Below are 19,547 nucleotides of genomic sequence, written 5' to 3'. Positions count from 1 at the left end.
TATTCTGAAAAGCTCAATATATTGGGTTGGCAACTCGCTAGTTTTTAGTTTGTGAAACGGGGAGAACAACTGCAAAATAGATGTCTTGTAAACCCCTTCCAACCCTCCCCTTCGACCCCATTATCCAACACCCCTTGCCCCACCCCCAGCCTCTTAAGCATATATTCTCAGTGCCATGCAGCTACGATGGTGCATTAAAAGGGCCTGTCAGCCTCTCTTTCCTACATATACATTTGACTTGACCAGGATGCCAACATCATGTTCCCACGCACTGCCAGACGAAGGGAAAATACATATTTGGAAGATATAAATATATTTACAACTCAGAGGAAAAGCTTGGCTTCATCTGTGTCCTCATGCTGCACTGAGCCAGCAACCTGCACCCCGGCAGCATACCTTGGGCAGCTCATCTCTCCGTGACACTGATGCATCTGGCTTGAGCTGTACAGAGCCCGCACGGGGATAGTTACTCAGCACGTCCTGGGATGGGCCGACTTGCGGAGCCGGTCAGTGTTAAGGAGAGCTCTGGACCGGCTTGCCGCTCCAACCGCACAGTCACGGAATTTACAGGCTTGGGACATTCCCGCTCCTCGGACTTTTGCAATGGACAGCACCACCCATAAGATAGGTCACTCCTATTAGTATGAGGCTGCTTGTTGGGATTAGAAGATAAAGGTTTGGGGGCAGGCCTTGGAGTGCAGTAGGGCTCTTCTGAGGAGTGTTTCCCGCCCTCACCCAGCATGGGTGCCACGGGCTTATTTCATTCTTTGTATTCGAGTAGCGAGATGAGAATTTCAGCAGTGTGGACAGAGAGGGGGACTGGCTCGTGGAACCATTAGGGAAGCAGCAGTAGTGAGATCTGGAGACAGCCTAGATGTGTGGGGCTAGAGGGAGGTAGAGTCAAGGATGACACCTAGGTTTGGGGGCCTGGGAGGATGGGTGGAAATGCCAGCAGTGATGGGGAAAAGAAGGAGTGAGGGATTGAGACCAATTCTGTTTTGGCCATGCTGAGTTGCAATTGATGGCATGAGATGCAACAGGAGAGGTCAGAGAGACAGGCTGACCTGTGGGATTGGACAAGCGACAGCTCAGGCGTGCAGAGGCAGAGCTGAAAATCACTATGCAGAGAGAGCAGCTGCAGCCATGCGTAAGCAGATGCGATCCCTAGAGAGCAGAGAGGGAGGAAGTTGCTTCTTAATGGCTTTTAATTTCTCTGCACACAGACATTGGCACCGTGTCCGCATCTTTCTCCCTGTGAGATGGAAACAGGAATTCCTCAAGTGGCTGACAGGTTTCAGAGTAGCAGCCGTGTTAGTCTGTATCAGCAAAAACAACGCGGAGTCCTTGTGGCACCTTAGAGACTAACAAATTTCTTCGGGCATAAGCTTTTGTGGGCTAAAACCCACTTCACGAGAGCTTATGCCCAAATACATTTGTTAGTCTCTAAAGGGCCACAAGGACTCCTTGTTCTTTCAAGTGGCTGAGAAGCTTTAATGTGTCATTGCAGGAGGAGCAGGTTAAAGCTACTAATTCCCCTAATAAGCGATTTCAACTTTTAATCTTCAAAAGGAGAAGCTGCAGCGCGAACAGTATGCTCAAAGGGTGCACTTGTGCTGAGATGTCCCGAGTTTATAGGGACAGTCCTGATATTCAGGACCTTGTCTTATATAGATGCCTTGTACTCCCCCATCCCCTGTCCAGATTATTCACACTTGCTATCTGGTCACCCCAGCTGAGGTGCAGTAAGTGATTCAAGAGGGGCAGTGACTGCCGAGTGGATAGGAGGCTTAGAGGTTTAAAAATAAACAGAAAGTGCCTCCCATGTTAGTCAGGAAGGAAGCAAAGCCTAAGAAAACAAACTGAGAACTGCCCCAGGGCAGCCATGAGACAATTACAATGCTGCAGCCTTGTAGGGATGCCAAATGAGTAGTCACAAGACTCTTGAGGAAGGACCGTTAAAGAAATCACAGTCCATCCTAGGGCAGACATTTGGCTGTTACCCAAGGTTGTGGCCATGTGCTGAAACCTTTCTTTGCACAGGCAAACTGAATTCAGGCACTTTGCAACCTTAATGTTCTTTTCAAGTAGTTTTTGTCTGTAATTCTGTGTTCCTAGATGACTGATTTCCTGCACATCCCCAGGGAGCTCTGACAATCCACAGCAGCTGAGGATCTGGCCCAGGTTCCTAGGCTGTACCCATCACCCTCCAAACTCATTACCTGCCAAATTTTAATTCCTAAAACGAACAGATCCTTGAAATGTAAAATAAACCAAGTACTGTGTCCGAGTTCTAAGAAACAGAGAGGTTCTATCATATATGTTTAATCCAAACCAAGCCATAAATACATGTAATTTAGAACAATAAATACCTTGCAAGCTGAACAAAACAGCTTGGTTCATTGTGATCTCACAGGCATGTCTCAGAAAGTCAGAATAGCAGATTTATGGAAGGGTAATTAAATTACTGCTCGGGGGTGGGATAGCTTAAAGCGCCTTTGAATTAAAAATAGGTTTTCCCATGAGCATCTTCAGGAGTGAGTTTACAGGTGGGAATGGTTGTGTAAAGGGTGAATTTAAGCTAATATTAGAGAATCTTCATTGACAGTCAACACTTAGCTCAGAAGGGGGAAAATTCACACCAAAGACCTGATCCAAATAATTACGGTCATTCACATAGATAAGTGAGATCATGGGACTTACGCGCCCAAGCCCGTACAGACCCGCCTTGGAAGGATAAAGCCAGCCATCCAAGCTGCCTAACAGCTTGACTTTTCAGTTCTGGTGGCCAATCTGCAGATCCAGTGTGATTCACCAAAACGGTTTGACAAATAGCATTGAATTCATTCATGGTTCAACAACATTCCAAACTGCTCGCAGGTCAATTTGGGGACAGAGCAGAGGACTGGACAGTTTGAATAAATGATTCCTATGAATTATTCACTTGGCTCTACCGAAATAAGCGAAAGAAAGTCTGGGTCAGAGAACTCCCTCTCCTCCCAACAAATGTGATTGTTTACAAGGGTGGGGACTGAATCGCCTAACGTTGCAGTGGACCCTAAGAGAATACATGTGCTGAAGTGTGAGAGATGTGGTTACAATGTGTAAAGCAAACTGATCCCAGCCTGCACTGATTTAACACTGCACTTAAGTACAAGTCTTTCAGAGGAAGGCTGGTCTGGTGGTTTGGGTGCTGGCCTCGCACTTACAAGATCAGGGTTCAATTTCCTACTCTGATTTTCTGTGTAACCTTGAGCAAGTCACTTAGCCTCTGGGCCTCAGTTCCCTTCATGCCCCAATAATGGGGTAAAGCAATCCTTAGGCAGATGGCTGGGATTAATTTAACTCTAAAGTTTAACCTCTTAACCAGTTAGTGGGCCAAAGCCTCAGCTGGTGTAAACAACTCTACTGAAGTCAGTGGAATGACCCCATTTATGCCAGTTGCGGATCTGGTGCAGTATCTGCAGCAGAGACAATTCTGCGGCATTCCAGCCTCCAGTTCTTCCTGTGTGAACAGCGAGTCCAGTGTATTAGAGCAAACCAGCCAGTCAAGCAACCATGCAAGAGCAGCTTCCAACCAGGAGTTAAAGGCTGAGTCCATCCTCTCAGTCAGCTGAGCCAGGATAATGTCAGGAATTTCAGCTACTGCAGTCTCCACCCTCCAGCTCAGGGCGATAACGGAGTCTCATCGGAGACACACATGGTCTAGAGCATCAGTCGGTTTTGCACACGTCTCCCCTCCAGGGTGGAGGTGAGGGGAGGGTTGCAGGCTTGGCCTGGGTGCAGCCCTTTGCACAGCTCTCTTGGTCACAGTGCTGCATTTCTGGAGGATTTCCTGGACCGCGGGTCGCACGGGCACCTTGGGGATGCTGGCAGCAGAGTCTGGGCTGTGAAGGAAAGAATCTGAGTCGCTTGGAGACTCCTCCTCAAAGCCTGAATCATTCCTATCCTTGCTGGTGAGGTGAGGAGCTTTGCTGCCTCGACTGGCCGAGGCTTGACCTAGGCTCGCTTGCAGGAGGCCAGCCCCAGCCTGCTTGACTCCAGGCAGAGACCCTGATGAGCCTGCCTTCCAATCCCGGTTGAAGCCGTGTTCGCTCCCGCTCCCAGAACTAACAGACAGGCTGTCTAGCTCACACGTGAGGTTGGAGCTGGCTGTGCTCTCTGCCGCAGGCAGCGGGCCGCTCAGAGATCTCGATCTCATTCTGCTCGGAGGATCCCTGCCCTTTATGGGCCTCTCATGCGCTGAGCGAGTCGGGGGCTCGTCCCCTGCCTGTGTCTTGCGCTGGGGGAGGGAACTCCAGTTGGAGAGGCTGGCGGCCTGCAGCAGGTTAGGGGTGGACACACAGAGGCCAGTGTTCACCATTGTTTGGAACTTGCTGTGCGGGTTCTTATAGGGCTGGAGGAACATGGAGGGGATGTAGCCAGTGCGCTCATTGTACCTGAGGGAAAAGCAGGGGAAGGCAATACTTAAGGATAAGGGCAACTTCACGTGTGATCCAACCATGCCGGGGAGATCAGAGTCCCTAAGGGCACTCCCATCCCAGGGAAATGCAGGCGGGGGGTGCTAGGTACCAGCCACCTATGCCAGACCTGGGAGATAGGGACAGAACTTGGGGTGGGGCTGGGCAAAGGGAAGACAAGGAGCAAGCTCAGAACTGGTGACACCAAAGCTAAGGGAGACAAGGTTGGCGTTGGTCCTGCTTTGAGCAGGGGATTGGACTAGGTGACCTCCTGAGGTCTCTTCCAACCTTCATCTTCTATGATTCGATGACAGATGAGACCCATGGGACGTGTAGAATGGTGTGCTCAAATAGAGCCTTTGGGGTTGAATCCATCCCAAGGGAGCGGGGCCCTGCAAGCTGCCCTGACGGGATCCATGCCAGCTTTCAGTGGACAAGCACAGAGGGGTCACTGGGGTGCTGCCAGGGTAACCGTATCCATGCCCGCATAGAGATTCTGCAGCTAGGATAGCGGTGTACTGGGGTCGGTGGCTGCCATCCCAGCCCATAGGCATGAATTCCATGCCAGTCTCCGACCGCTTCCCCACACACAGTCCGTTCACTCAGGGTTTTGTGGGGGAGAGATGGATTTCGCCCTGGAAGTTTCACTGAGGATTCTTAATTCCTCCCAAGCAGCACTGGACAGGCTCCCCAGCACAGGACTAGCCGTCCCCAAGTGCAGTCCTTCAGTCCCTGGACCCCCGCCCCCTTCAAGGGAGTCCAGCCCATTCCTGTGTATTAGACAGAAAGACAGGGGAAAGATCCCTGCCTGGGTGAGAGAGTTCTCTAAAACAGTCTGGGTCACTGCCAAAGGCTGAGAGGTCCCTGCACACCCTCCCCAGGGCTGGGAATGAGTGAGCCGCTGCTAACGGGCTCTCTCATGGAGCGCTGACTCAGAAGGGGGATGGGGGAAGAGAACCTCCTTACCAGATCAGCCACCAGCCATTGTCAGATTTCTCCAGCACCTCCACAACTACCCCGACATTCAGAGAGAGCTCATCAGCCTTCTGAGATTCGTAGGCCCGCACGGCGTAATACAGAGTCCCTGGAAGAAAGAGGAAGGGGTCATTTCTGCTTTGCAGGTAAGAGAGCGCCCTGGATAGAGTGTAGGACCACCACTCTGGACTGCCTGCCATCTGGGCAGCAGAACTTACAAGCCTTAGGGGATCATTCACCCCAGGTGGAGGGACCAGCCCAATGTCTTGGCGTCACTTTAGACTGGCCCTCTGGACAAGGGTGAATTTACGCATTAGAAAAATCGAGCCTCACAAAGCCCCTCTGCAGTGGGTAAGGATTACGGAGATGGAGGAACCAAGGCCTAGGGCTAAAAGACACCATGTCAACTCCAAATCTAGTCAGTCTTCAGGAAGTTAAAGTGGGTTCCAAGTGCTGCCCCTGGCCCCAAGTCCCATTACCAGCTGGGTGTCCGGAAAAATGACCAACTGACCCACAGGGTAATTGTCGTCGTCAAAAGCACAAAGGAAACAAATTGGGGAAAATTGTCATCCGCAGGGCTGTTTGTAATGACAACAGGTAAAGGTGTTCAGATGAGTGTGAGCTTTAAATAGACATCCCTGTAAGGGACTTGCCTGAGGTCACACAACAAGTCAGTGGCAGGGCTGGGCACTGGAACCCAGGTCTCCCAGGTCCCAGTCCTGGGTGTTAACCACCAGCTCGTGTCTCCTCTCTGTGACGTGTTTGTTTTTCATTCTGAGCTGAAACCCTTTTTTTTTTTGCAGGACCTACTTTTAGGGGAGAAATGTCAGTGTAGTGACATGCAGCCCCAAGTGATGGAAAGCTCAGAGCCACAGCAAGGGATAAACAGACTCACCCTCCTCATCCAGTTCTCTGGCATTTGGACTCTCCTCCCCAGTTACTCTCTCCTCCAGATACGGAGCTGGGAACCAGGCTATTTGCTGATCCTTGTTCTCCACCAGCCACCACCCTGCAGCAAACAGCAGGAGGGAGCATGTAATGCAGGAGCACGTTTAATAACACAATACATTGCACTTGGACACTGCTGTCAAAGTGCTTCTCAGCCATTCATTATTGAAGCTTGCAGCCCCTCTGTTAATTATTATAGAGGAGATGGCAACCACCCCATATTAAATGGCCTAACACTTGCCATTGTTTTTATAAATGGGGCAGCCCTGGGAGTCAGGATCTTGGAGCCCCCAACTCATGCTCTCTCCCAAGGTTAGGAATAGAACCTAGGAGTCCTGACACTTGCACTCCTTGTTCCACCAACCAGAAAATCCTACTTCACTTGTTCTTTTCTTCTTGATAAAATATTTACAGTTCTAAACAAGGTAAGTTATACCATCCAGTATACACACCCCATATTACAAAACAAAACACAAACACACATTTTTGTCAGGCCACAAGCCAGTCTAAAAATCTCTAGAATTCACATCCAAAACCAGAAAATAACCAACCATACAAGACATACCGGTCATGTCCTTGATTAACACTTCGACAATTTCCTTCTTGGCAACTTTGAAGGGTCTGTTCTTTGTGTCTTTGGTTTCATAGGCTTCAATGCAGCTGTAGCTCTGGGAGACCACCAGCTGAGTAACAGAGGGGTTCTGCTGCTTGGGCTGGTCTTTCTTTCCATCTCCCATTTCTGAGGGCATAATTATAATGCTGGAAAGTAAAGTATGACATTGGTTTGTTCTGCAGCCAGGAGAGAGACTGCATTTAGGATCAATTTCAGGAACATCCTTTGGGTGCAATTTACCCCTATGCAGAAAGCCAGGACAACAGGTAGGCATCATTTAAATCCATAGGATCTCAAAGCACTCAGCAAACATTCCCAAACATAGCTCTCCTCTCACATGAGTTCTTACGGCCATTTCACAGGTGGGATACTGGGGCACAGAGAGTTTGAGAGAGGTGCTCAAACTCACTCAGTGAAACAGTCATAGAGTTGGGAATAAACCTCGAAAGGGCCCTGGTTCCCATACTCCGTCCCTTACCACTGGCCCACACTCCTAGCAGTATCTGCATTTCCACTTTGCAGGGGTTTGTAATGACCCTTCTGAATTGCAAGAGTCAGAGCATGGTGCACACAGGTTGTTAGCCTGCCTGTTTGCTTTCTGTCTGTCTGCAAAAGTGTAATTAACTTGCTCCATCCATTTTGCATTAAGCAAGACATCAAAACCCTGAAATTCACTGTTTCTGAGCGTGCTTTGATCTAGAATGAAAACTGCCTCATTTTTAATATGTTCATTATTATTGTTTTGCTGTTTGCCAATTGAAAACCATGATTTCAAATGAGCTAGCTCTCTAGATTTGAAAAGCAGTTGCTAATACAGAATCTCAGGCAGGAAAGCAGATCATAGATTGCTGAGAGACATTATTACTAAGGAAAATATTGGCTGATTTTTATTTCTGCTCTGCTGCACAAATATACCGGTGGTCTGAGTGAAACCAGCAATATCTAGAAAATGCAAAGTTCTGCATCCTGAAAAAAGTAAGAATGGAAAAAGGGATCAAGGTGCAAGGAGAACAGGGGGAAGCATTATGGAAAACTTATCAGTGTTTTTATCATTCAATGTCACTTCAGTCCTCCTGCATTACTAATTAATTCAGAGTGGATCACAAAATGGAAAACGTTCTCCAGGAAAAAAAAAATAATTTTTTCTCCACGTTTTGTATTGAAATTTCCCTTCCCCCTGTTTATGAAACAGAAATGTGAAAAGCCGGGGAAGTGTAATCCATCAGTACCTGTTTTCTGGAAAGGAAGGATCTAGGTCTTGGGTTTGAGCTTTGAAAAACTGGATCACATCTTCGCTCTGGGAGACCTTAGCATCCACTTTCAGCAGCTCCTGGGAGTAAGTCTCCAGCAGTTTCAATCTCTCCATTGATCTGCTCAAATTCCTGCTCTTTCTCTGCATCAATTTTGCATCTTTGAAGTGATAGAAGCAAAACACTGTTAGCAAGTGACTATAACGTGCTACTGCTTTGTACACAGTACCTTCTGCCAACACATTGCTAATTCCCATCCCAGTATGAGACTTCATATATAGAACCAGGATCAATTACTGTAAATATTGTTGTGTCTCTCCTCACCATTTTCAATAGCTTTTGCCTTGGAGTTAGTGCTATTTTGTATCAAGCCTTACATTTGCCCTTGATCATGCATGAAGGTTGCACTGTATCATGTTGCAAAGGGCTTGGATCAATATTTAAACTGGAAAGTTAATTACCAAATGTGTTCCTTTTTTAAGCCAACAATAGGCCAGATTCTGCACTGGTGTAAATCAGCACCAGCTGCAGCTCTGACCCAGTGACTGACCTCTAGTCCCCTTGCCACATCAGGGTCTTCCCTCCAACCCCTCCAGTCATTTTTGTTGGTCTTCCCTTCCCTCTCTCCTGTTTATCAAATCCCCTTACCTTTAAACTTTGGAATGCTCCGGTCAGATTTCTTCAGTAAACCACCTTCTATGGGGAATTTTCTCTTCAATACTTTCTGAGTGACCCCAGAGAGCAAGAAAGGAAAGAAAGAGAATGAGCAATGGCATTCCCACCTGCCAATAATGGCAGCAGCAAAATAACACCAGTATGGAAATCATTTCCAGGGATTTGTTAACTTACATGAAATTTCTTAAACTCTTCAAAAGTCCTATAGATGAGAATGTTGTTTCGGTCTGACCAGGACACAGCCATCATGTACTTCTGAAAAAGGGAATAAAACAGGCTTTGATCACCCTAGCTGCGGTTTGAGATTCCCAGACTGGGGGTGCACCAAGCTCTTGCTGGGGGTCCGCGGAGACAAGAGTGCTGGCTTCCAGCTGTTAAGGCACATTTAAAATAAAATAAAATAATAATAATTTTAAAAAGCTAAATCCTTTCCTAGAGTTACTTTTCCCTGTAAGGAATCACTGAAGGAGCTAGAGGTAATGTACAGGATCACGGATGGAAAGGCAGGGAAGCCAAGAGGCAGCCATTCTATTAAGATGTGGCTCTGAAAAAGTTAGATTCTTCCTGTCCTAGCTGATAACTTTTTGATCCCACTATTGGCAAGCAGAAGAGCTAACATGACCCTCTAGTTGTAAAATAAAAAGCTCTAAAGTTTCCTAATTTGCAGTGGTCAATATATTTCCAGGAAAGAGACTCAGATCAAAGTACCTTCTGCTTTTTGCACTGCATCAAGCCAACAGCTTTCACATCAACAGGGTACCGGCAACAGTTCATCTCTCCTACAGGCAGATGCTGCTCTCACTGCACACTGGCTCAAGCTCTGCAGAGTCTGCTATGGCACCTGCCTTCTGCAGACTAAATATTTAGGAGCAGGAGGGAGGGGCCCTGGCTGCTCCAGCCAATCAGATTTAAGCTAAACAACCAATTTTTGTTTCCTGATCCACCCAGAAATTTACGAGGTCCAGAAATTCCAAGATCTGCCAATTTCGACATGCCTCTCAACTGACAGCACTGTAGGCTGCTCCCTTGAGAAGCAAGTACGACTGGCTGCCAGTCTTGGAGCGCGAAGTCACAAATGTTGGGGGGAAGCTTCCTTTATGTTGTCTGGCTCTTTGCTTTTGAGCAGAGCAAAGGAAAGCGAGGCATCCCTGGGCGTTGGGTGGAGTTTGTGTGCCTGGGCGACAAATACAGGGATTCTTTGGGATAGACCAAACTAATTGTAGAATTTGAACATGCCACCAATGAAAGTTGCTGGGGGCCGGGGAGAGGCAGCAGTGTAAAATGTGCTTGCTCGCACTGTGTGGGCCACTGCCTTCCACTGCAATGGATGCATAATACCATATTCAGCTCACTAACGCAGCAGGTGCACTTAGCCGCAGAGGGCTATGGAGTGTTAATGCCACGTTTGGGTATAGTTTGCAGTGTTGTTGTAGCCATGTTGGTCCTAGGATGTGGGAGAGACAAAGTGGGTCAGGTAACATCGGTTACTGGCCCAACGTCGGTGGGTGAAAGCGACAAACTTTCAAGGCACTCTCTGTGTAGTTGAAAGCGTGTCTCTTTCACGCACAGAAGTTGGTCCAGTAAAAGATATTCACTCACCCACCTTGTCTTTCTTGTGGTGATAGCACAGGCAAGAGGCTGGGCAACCTTCCTAAACACAAACCCCCATGCCAGGGTGTCTCAGGCTTGACCTAGGGGTGATGGGGTAGCTGAGGCTCCACGTCTGGTCAGTTATGGGAGCTCCCAGAAGCCATGCCACCTTGTGCTGCAAGGCATGCCCCCAGATTCCTTTAGCTAACCAGGGCTGAGCTAGGCTAGTATTTGGCTGGGGCGGCCTTCAAGGAAAACCCAGGCACTCCAGGAACTAGCACTGAAGATTCAGCAGGTGAGGTTCTTCCCTCAGTCACTGTTGAACCAATGCCCTAGTCAGGCATTAGGAGGCACTGTGCTGCTAAAGGTGCTGTCTTTGGGCTAAGCTGGAATACTGAGGGCCTGACTAAAGAGCCCCGGAGGTGCTTTTTACCAGGAAAGAGATCTTCACCCCAAAGCCCTGGCCAAATTCCAGTGTGGTAGAGTCTGTTTCCCCTGCATTTTCAGTTGAATCAGTTGTTCACATCCTATCCTACACTGTGTAGATTTGCTATTACATCTGCTCTGTTCCACCTTAGAGTGCGTTGCGACCTTTCCAGACCACAGATATCGTAATGGTTAAGTATTTCCCATGTGTTACTCAGCCTCTAGCTGTGACTGCATTCTGCATGAGCTCTAGCCGGGCTCTAGTCCCTGGTAAACGAGACGGACAAACCTGGAACTCAAGCTGTGCCTCTTTCTTTGAGTCTGAAGTGTAGAGTTAATTTCTTGAATAGATTCCTCCAGAAGAACTGTGTTCCATAGATCAAGACAATAATAAACCCTGATAAACCTGGGTAGCATCCCCAGCTCCTGCTCTTTGGTGATTATTAATGTTGTAACTAGCCCTATTTCTAGCATGATGTGTCTGTAGCAGAAATGGAGGTGGATATGTCACCCGCAGGGTCTATCTGGCTAGGACAGCCTACCAGCTAGGGCAAGAGAGAGGAGGCTTTTCTAACAGCTTATACTTAAGGGTCATTAAGAGACAACCTCACAGCAAGTAGCCTTAATGGCTCCTTGGGGAGCACCCAAACCTGTTTGCACCAGAGGAACCAGCCGGAGTCCCACAGCGTATGTCTACGCTGCACACTAAGTGCAGGCTCGGTGCAGACTCAGGTTCGAGCCCAAGCTCCCATTCCCTCCACACAGAAATGAGTCTGACTCAGACCAATAACCCCTCTTGACTTGGGCCCATGGACCCTTGGAGGCGGGCGAGTCAGAGCCCGATCCTCCTGTGATGCGCATCAGAGCCCAGGCATGCTGCAGCGTAGACACAGCTCAAGTCCGGGTTGCCAGACTCGGGTCTGGAGAGTCTGCCAGTGCTACCCCACAATCCCCTGGGGCTGTGATTCCCATCCCTTCAATTCCAAAACCTGCCACTTGCTTCCCAGACTCTCAGGAGGATCTGGGCTCGCTGGGCTCATGTGAGCTGGTCCCGCTCTGCTCCTGACTTACGAGAAACCCCTAGCACGAAGCTTGCAATGAGCATCAGATTAGATGAGACTGAATGTGGGCTAGTATTTGGCTGAGGCAGCCTTCAATTGTTTTAAAATCCTCTCTCTCTGATGCTTTATTCCAACTGCTAAATAAAAACACCTGCTTTCAAGGCAGCTGCTGGTTGCTATCACTGAGCTCAGGTGCCCAAAAGGAGGAAATGTAGGGGGCCTGAGCACAGTCGGATGGAGTTGCAGGGTGACGAGCAGTTGCTGTACACAGGGGAGCGTCCCCAGCTCCTGGGCTGATGCTGAAAGAATGTTGAGACCCCACCAGGGGCCAAGAATGGGCAAGAGGCCAAACACCGGAGGAGGTGCCCTCAGAGAGACCAGAATGGGGACAGAGGTGCAGTTAGCCCCGTAGTCATGACAGCCATGAGGGGCACAGTCACTTCCCAGCAGGACGGTGATGTAATCACCTGTTCAGCAAGCTGCAGCACCAGCTCCCCTCAGAGGCCACCCAACAGGAAAGGGGAAGGACTTTCAGTCTCCGCCAACCTGGGGCTGGAGCCGAGCTTGTGAGTCAGAGGTGAAAAGCCCCATAACTCACCCCCTACCCCCTCAGACACCCATCATCCTGCAGGGAAGAGGTTTCTGGATGGACTCTGCATTGTCTGAGGCACTTGAAGGGCAGAGTGGGACAACAGGAATCAGAGCAGCAGATCTGTTCTTACAAGAGATGACCTATGTCCCAGCTGCCTCTGCAGCCCCTAGGCAATTACAGGTCTGAAGGCTGGCCTTGCAGGATTTACTTAGCCCTAAACTGCCTCAGGCTAGGAATTGGCAAACCTCTTTCTTTTACCTTTTCTGATCCGATGTCCGGCAAATACAATTTGGCTCGTTCTGCATGTCAGAGCGACGTCTGGGACCTGAGGTGCTTCCCTGCCCTCCTTCCCCATTTCCCAGTTCCCTGGAATTTCCTAAACCCCAGTCACAGAGACGATGGATTTTCTTCTGTGGCAAGAACCCTGCTGACACAGGACTGCCTGGATTGATGTGTTTGGGCCAAGTCCTCCCTTGCCACGGGTACACCTTGACCCGGTGGAACCAGTGCTGTTCCGGTATGGAAATGGCAGGGCAGGCAGGCCGTAGCCGCATGCACCGGGGGCATTGCCTCATGGGGTGTCCCTGTGGCCCAATGCAGGGGCTGCAGGGTAGGAGGGCCGGGATGTTTTACCTCCAGCTGGCTGGATCTCCATTCTCCCTCTTGGAGGTACTGGAGTGACGTCCACTGAGGAGCTACACTACCATGCCTCATCCCCTTCCTCTGTGAAGAGCCCCAGGCTGCATCCTTTCCCCCAGGGCTGCACGCCTGGATTGGGCCTGTGGTTTCCCTGCAGGCGGACATGCACCCTCATAGCTGAGACTGGCCATGAGCCGGCTGCCCCACCCCCTCAGGCTGTTCTGTGCGTGCAGGCAGCTGGAGGGAAGGGACAGAGTGCAGGGCTTGGCTCAGGCTGCTGTCTGCCTCCCTGCTGCACTGAGCCAGCAGCCCTCCCTTCAAAGGGGGTGGCTGCTGCAGCTGCCCCGGCTGGCTTGGCATCTGAGAGCTCTGCCTGCACCTGGGCCCCTCCTGACAGGTATGCAGGGACAGAAAGGGGATGGGGCACGGAGCCACTGTCAGGTGCTTGCCTCAGGCTGCCAGCACCTCCCTTTGCACAAAGAAAAGGAGGACTTGTGGCACCTTAGAGACTAACCAATTTATTAGAGCATAAGCTTTCGTGAGCTACAGCTCACTTCTTCAGATGCATATCGTGGAAACTGCAGCAGGCTTTATATATACACAGAGAATATGAAACAATACCTATTCCCACCCCACTGTCCTGCTGGTAATAGCTTATCTAAAGTGATTTCCAGCACAAATCCAGGTTTTCTCACCCTCCACCCCCCCACACAAATTCACTCTCCTGCTGGTGATAGCCCATCCAAAGTGATAACTCTTTACACAATGTGCATGACAATTAAGCTGGGCTATTTCCTGCATAAATCCAGGTTCTCACATCCCCCCCACCCCCATACACACACAAACTCACTCTCCTGCTGGTAATAGCTCATCCAAACTGACCACTCTTCAAGTTAAAATCCAAGTTAAACCAGAACATCTGGGGGGGGGGGGTAGGAAAAAACAAGAGGAAACAGGCTACCTTGCATAATGACTTAGCCACTCCAAGTCTCTATTTAAGCCTAAATTAATAGTATCCAATTTGCAAATGAATTCCAATTCAGCAGTTTCTCGCTGGAGTCTGGATTTGAAGTTTTTTTGTTTTAAGATAGCGACCTTCATGTCTGTGATCGCGTGACCAGAGAGATTGAAGTGTTCTCCGACTGGTTTATGAATGTTATAATTCTTGACATCTGATTTGTGTCCATTTATTCTTTTACGTAGAGACTGTCCAGTTTGACCAATGTACATGGCAGAGGGGCATTGCTGGCACATGATGGCATATATCACATTGGTGGATGTGCAGGTCCACCAATGTGATATATGCCATCATGTGCCAGCAATGCCCCTCTGCCATGTACATTGGTCAAACTGGACAGTCTCTACGTAAAAGAATAAATGGACACAAATCAGATGTCAAGAATTATAACATTCATAAACCAGTCGGAGAACACTTCAATCTCTCTGGTCACGCGATCACAGACATGAAGGTCGCTATCTTAAAACAAAAAAACTTCAAATCCAGACTCCAGCGAGAAACTGCTGAATTGGAATTCATTTGCAAATTGGATACTATTAATTTAGGCTTAAATAGAGACTTGGAGTGGCTAAGTCATTATGCAAGGTAGCCTGTTTCCTCTTGTTTTTTCCTACCCCCCCCCCCAGATGTTCTGGTTTAACTTGGATTTTAACTTGAAGAGTGGTCAGTTTGGATGAGCTATTACCAGCAGGAGAGTGAGTTTGTGTGTGTATGGGGGTGGGGGGGATGTGAGAACCTGGATTTATGCAGGAAATAGCCCAGCTTAATTGTCATGCACATTGTGTAAAGAGTTATCACTTTGGATGGGCTATCACCAGCAGGAGAGTGAATTTGTGTGGGGGGGTGGAGGGTGAGAAAACCTGGATTTGTGCTGGAAATCACTTTAGATAAGCTATTACCAGCAGGACAGTGGGGTGGGAATAGGTATTGTTTCATATTCTCTGTGTATATATAAAGCCTGCTGCAGTTTCCACGATATGCATCTGAAGAAGTGAGCTGTAGCTCACGAAAGCTTATGCTCTAATAAATTGGTTAGTCTCTAAGGTGCCACAAGTCCTCCTTTTCTTTTTGCGAATACAGACTAACACGGCTGTTACTCTGAAACCTGTCCCTTTGCACAGAAACCCCAGCATCAGTCTGGCGCTCACAGGCTGCCATGTCTGAGGAGTTAACAATGCGGCCATGATGTGCCTGACCCAAGGGCGCTCAGTGCGCAGGATTCCACAGAGGCCAGGGTACCCAGGGCAGGGTAGACAACTACAGGAGAATAACATGGGGAAGGGGGGGGAAATCTGGCGATATGAAGAACAGAGGACATTGTATTCCACCTCCCTGTCACACTCATCCCATTCATCTTCCGTTCCCCCATTCCAGGCTCTTCCATCCTCCCCAGACACCTTGCAGTATAAGATCCCGCAGACTTGAACAATGAGAGAGCCCTGGTAGGCCCACACGATGCGGGGAGGGTGGGAGGGAGGGTGGGGAGTGTTGGCCCCACCTAGTTTTAAAGGTCCCCAGCAATGAAGTTGCCACCCCTTCCGTTGAGGAGTGTAGTCCACATACCCCATAGATCTCTCTGCTAGCAGATTTCCCTTTGCTCATTTTCACACACATACCCCTCAAAGAGCCCCAAACAAAGCCAGTTTGAGAGTATGTGCCAGGAAGCCATGTGTCCCACCCCCCAGCGGTGGCGTTCTGAGCCTTGCTGATGCGAAGGACAACAGCTGTACCTCTTTGTATTACAGTCGCACCTCAAGGCCTCAACCAAAGTCAGGGCCCCTTTGTGCAAACACATGGCAATTCCCTGCCCCAAAGAGGTCACAGTCTAGAGAGACAAAACAGACAATTGGATGGGGGCAGGGCTATTATTCCCATTGTACACAAGGGAAACTGAGGCAGAGATTCAGAGATGTGCCCAAGGTCATACAGGTAGTCTGTGTCAGAGCCAGCTATAAAGCCCATATCCCCTGACTCCCAGTCTGCTGCTTTAGTTCCCACTTCATTTTACCACTAGCCTGCCTCTCCATCATTTGTGAAATGTCCCCAGCAGGTGAACTTGAAGGGCCTGATTCTCCTCTCCCAGTGGTGTAAATCAGGAATAACCCGTTGATGTCAGTGACATTACACCAATGTACAAAGCAGAGTAACTGGGAGGAGAATCTAGCTCAGATCTTTAGCACCACATAAGAGCACGAACTGGAGTCTCAGAACAAAGATGCACAAGGATATCCGAGGCCAGATTCTCAATCTAGGTAAATCAGCATAGTTCCATAGAAGTCAGTTTCTAACAGTAACCCACAATGAGCCTCTTACAGCTACACAACCACTGAAACCTAGGGGTATTGTTTAGCATGTGTTTAGCATGTGTTTGATTCAGGTCCAAGCTGTTTAGTAATCTGTACTATTTTGGGGAGTCCTCAGGGTACACACGAGAGTGGCTTGCTCCTGGGTCACTCTGACCTGCTTCAAGCTTCCCAGAAAAAACACTTCCCCAAAAAAACACAAATGAGAAATTCTCAAGTCAGCCTCAAGATGCCACAGAGGCACAATCCACTTCCAGGAGAGAACAGCATCAGTACCTACCCTGGGCAGAGCAGGGGTGGGGCAGCTAACACCTGGAATGCTGTCTGCCTGAAAGCTTAATTCCCTGCCCGCAACATCTTCTGAATCAAACCCTGCCCTTTGCAGCTCTTGGAAGTCATTTGTGAAAAGACACGACATATCAGCGCCCTTAATGAAAAACCCAGCTGCCTGAAGGCTGATTGCAAGAGAACAAAGGAAAAGTTTTAGACACCTGTTAAGGACAAAGACAAGCCCTAACTTAAAAAGGAAAAAAAAAGAAAAGAAAAAAGGCTTGGAGCTGACTAAAAGTACATTGTTTACAAGGGCCAAGGCTAAGAAATATGACCTTTCATGTCGGCTGGGATGAGAGGTTTTGCTAGCATCTGGCAGGGAACTTTAGGAACGTGTTTGGTTTCCTCTAACTCCATCAGCTGTGGCATGGAATAGTTAATTTCTCAGTGGTTGTTTGAATCCCACTCAAATGCTTCCAGCATTCTGAGTGCACACGTATCTTGTGCAGTGCTTTTCTCACATGAGAGTCACTCTCATCCTCCAGACACAGCTGAATTTCAATGATGCTAGGCACACTTTGTAAGGTCCTTCAGGATCCTTCCAGATAAAGGACACTCAAATAGTGCTGGGATGGTTATTGTGTGTCAATTACTCACCTAACTAATCCTATGTCACTGGGTCAAATCTGACCAACACTGAACTCTTTGTGATAGCTGTTCGATAGTGTGTGTAATAAACAGGTGATCTCAGCTCAGTTCCTCATGGATGGATGTCCATAGCAAGCTCGCCCTCAAGCTGCTTCTCTACTAGGTGAAAAAGCATAGCAAGAAACCAGTTTAGAATGGGGAGGGGTGCCCCAGTTCTCATTTCAGAGTAACAGCCGTGTTAGTCTGTATTCGCAAAAAGAAAAGGAGTACTTGTGGCACGTTAGAGACTAACCAATTTATTTGCGCATAAGCTTTCGTGAGCTACAGCTCACTTCATCGGATGCATATTGTGGAAAGTGTAGATGATCTTCTTATATACACACAAAGCAATGAAAAAATACCTCCCCCCACCCCACTCTCCTGCTGGTAATAGCTTATCTAAAGTGATCACTCTCCTTACAATGTGTATGATAATCAAGGTGGGCCATTTCCAGCACAAATCCAGGGTTTAACAAGAACATCTGGGCGGGGGGGGGGGTTAGGAAAAAACAAGGGGAAATAGGTTACCTTGCATAATGACTTAGCCACTCCCAGTCTCTATTCAAGCCTAAGTTAATTGTATCCAATTTGCAAATGAATTCCAATTCAACAGTTTCTCGCTGGAGTCTGGATTTGAAGGTTTTTTGTTGTAATATCGCAATTTTCATGTCTGTAATCGTGTGACCAGAGAGATTGAAGTGTTCTCCGACTGGTTTATGAATGTTATAATTCTTGACATCTGATTTGTGTCCATTTATTCTTTTACGTAGAGACTGTCCAGTTTGACCAATGTACATGGCAGAGGGGCATTGCTGGCACATGATGGCATATATCACATTGGTGGATGTGCAGGTGAACGAGCCTCTGATAGTGTGGCTGATGTTATTAGGCCCTGTGATGGTGTCCCCAGAATAGATATGTGGGCACAGTTGGCAACGGGCTCTGTTGCAAGGATAGGTTCCTGGGTTAGTGGTTCTGTTGTGTGGTATGTGGTTGCTGGTGAGTATTTGCTTCAGGTTGGGGGGCTGTCTGTAGGCAAGGACTGGCCTGTCTCCCAAGATTTGTGAGAGCGTTGAGTCATCCTTCAGGATAGCTTGTAGATCCTTAATAATGCGTTGGAGGGGTTTTAGTTGGGGGCTGAAGGTGACGACTAGTGGCGTTCTGTTATTTTCTTTGTTAGGCCAGTCCTGTAGTAGGTGACTTCTGGGAACTCTTCTGGCTCTATCAATCTGTTTCTTCACTTCCGCAGGTGGGTATTGTAGTTGTAAGAATGCTTGATAGAGATCTTGTAGGTGTTTGTCTCTGTCTGAGGGGTTGGAGAAAATGCAGTTGTATCGCAGAGCTTGGCTGTAGACGATGGATCGTGTGGTGTGGTCAGGGTGAAAGCTGGAGGCATGTAGGTAGGAATAGCGGTCAGTAGGTTTCCGGTATAGGGTGGTGTTTATGTGATCATCGTTTATTAGCACTGTAGTGTCCAGGAAGTGGATCTCTTGTGTGGACTGGACCAGGCTGAGGTTGATGGTGGGATGGAAATTGTTGAAATCATGGTGGAATTCCTCAAGGGCTTCTTTTCCATGGGTCCAGATGATGAAGAGGTCATCAATATAGCACAAGTAGACTAGGGGCGTTAGGGGACGAGAGCTGAGGAAGCGTTGTTATAGGTCAGCCATAAAAATTTTGGCATACTGTGGGGCCATGCGGGTACCCATAGCAGTGCCGCTGATCTGAAGGTATACATTGTCCCCAAATGTAAAACAGTTATGGGTAAGGACAAAGTCACAAAGTTCAGCCACCAGGTTAGCCGTGACATTATCGGGGATAGTGTTCTTGACGGCTTGTAGTCCATCTTTGTGTGGAATGTTGGTGTCGAGGGCTTCTACATCCATAGTGGCCAGGATGGTGTTATCAGGAAGATCACCGATGGATTGTAGTTTCCTTAGGAAGTCAGTGGTGTCTCAAAGGTAGCTGGGAGTGTTGGTAGTGTAGGGCCTGAGGAGCGAGTCTACATAGCCAGACAATCCTGCTGTCAGGGTGCCAATGCCT

The 19,547-nt window shown here is 48.4% G+C and overlaps 2 protein-coding genes across 2 annotated transcripts in view; both read right to left on the bottom strand.

Annotated features, from left to right (window-relative positions):
• RPS2 (ribosomal protein S2) overlaps positions 1-19,547 on the bottom strand; it is a 77,535-nt gene that overhangs the window by 40,297 nt on the left and 17,691 nt on the right. The window lies entirely within an intron of this gene.
• On the bottom strand, positions 3,683-9,182 carry NOXO1 (NADPH oxidase organizer 1). The gene is made up of 7 exons (XM_073361515.1): positions 9,093-9,182; positions 8,892-8,967; positions 8,223-8,403; positions 6,946-7,139; positions 6,328-6,441; positions 5,424-5,541; positions 3,683-4,436 (listed from the first exon to the last, which is right to left on the bottom strand). The coding sequence occupies exons 1-7, from the start codon at positions 9,165-9,167 to the stop codon at positions 3,683-3,685; spliced, it is 1,512 nt and encodes a 503-aa protein (XP_073217616.1). The 5' UTR covers positions 9,168-9,182.

Source organism: Lepidochelys kempii, chromosome 10 (genome assembly GCF_965140265.1).
Source record: "Lepidochelys kempii isolate rLepKem1 chromosome 10, rLepKem1.hap2, whole genome shotgun sequence".
NCBI lineage: Eukaryota > Metazoa > Chordata > Testudines > Cheloniidae > Lepidochelys > Lepidochelys kempii.
The sequence above is the reverse complement of the archived record's forward strand: the minus strand, read 5'-3'. Positions and strand labels throughout refer to the sequence as shown.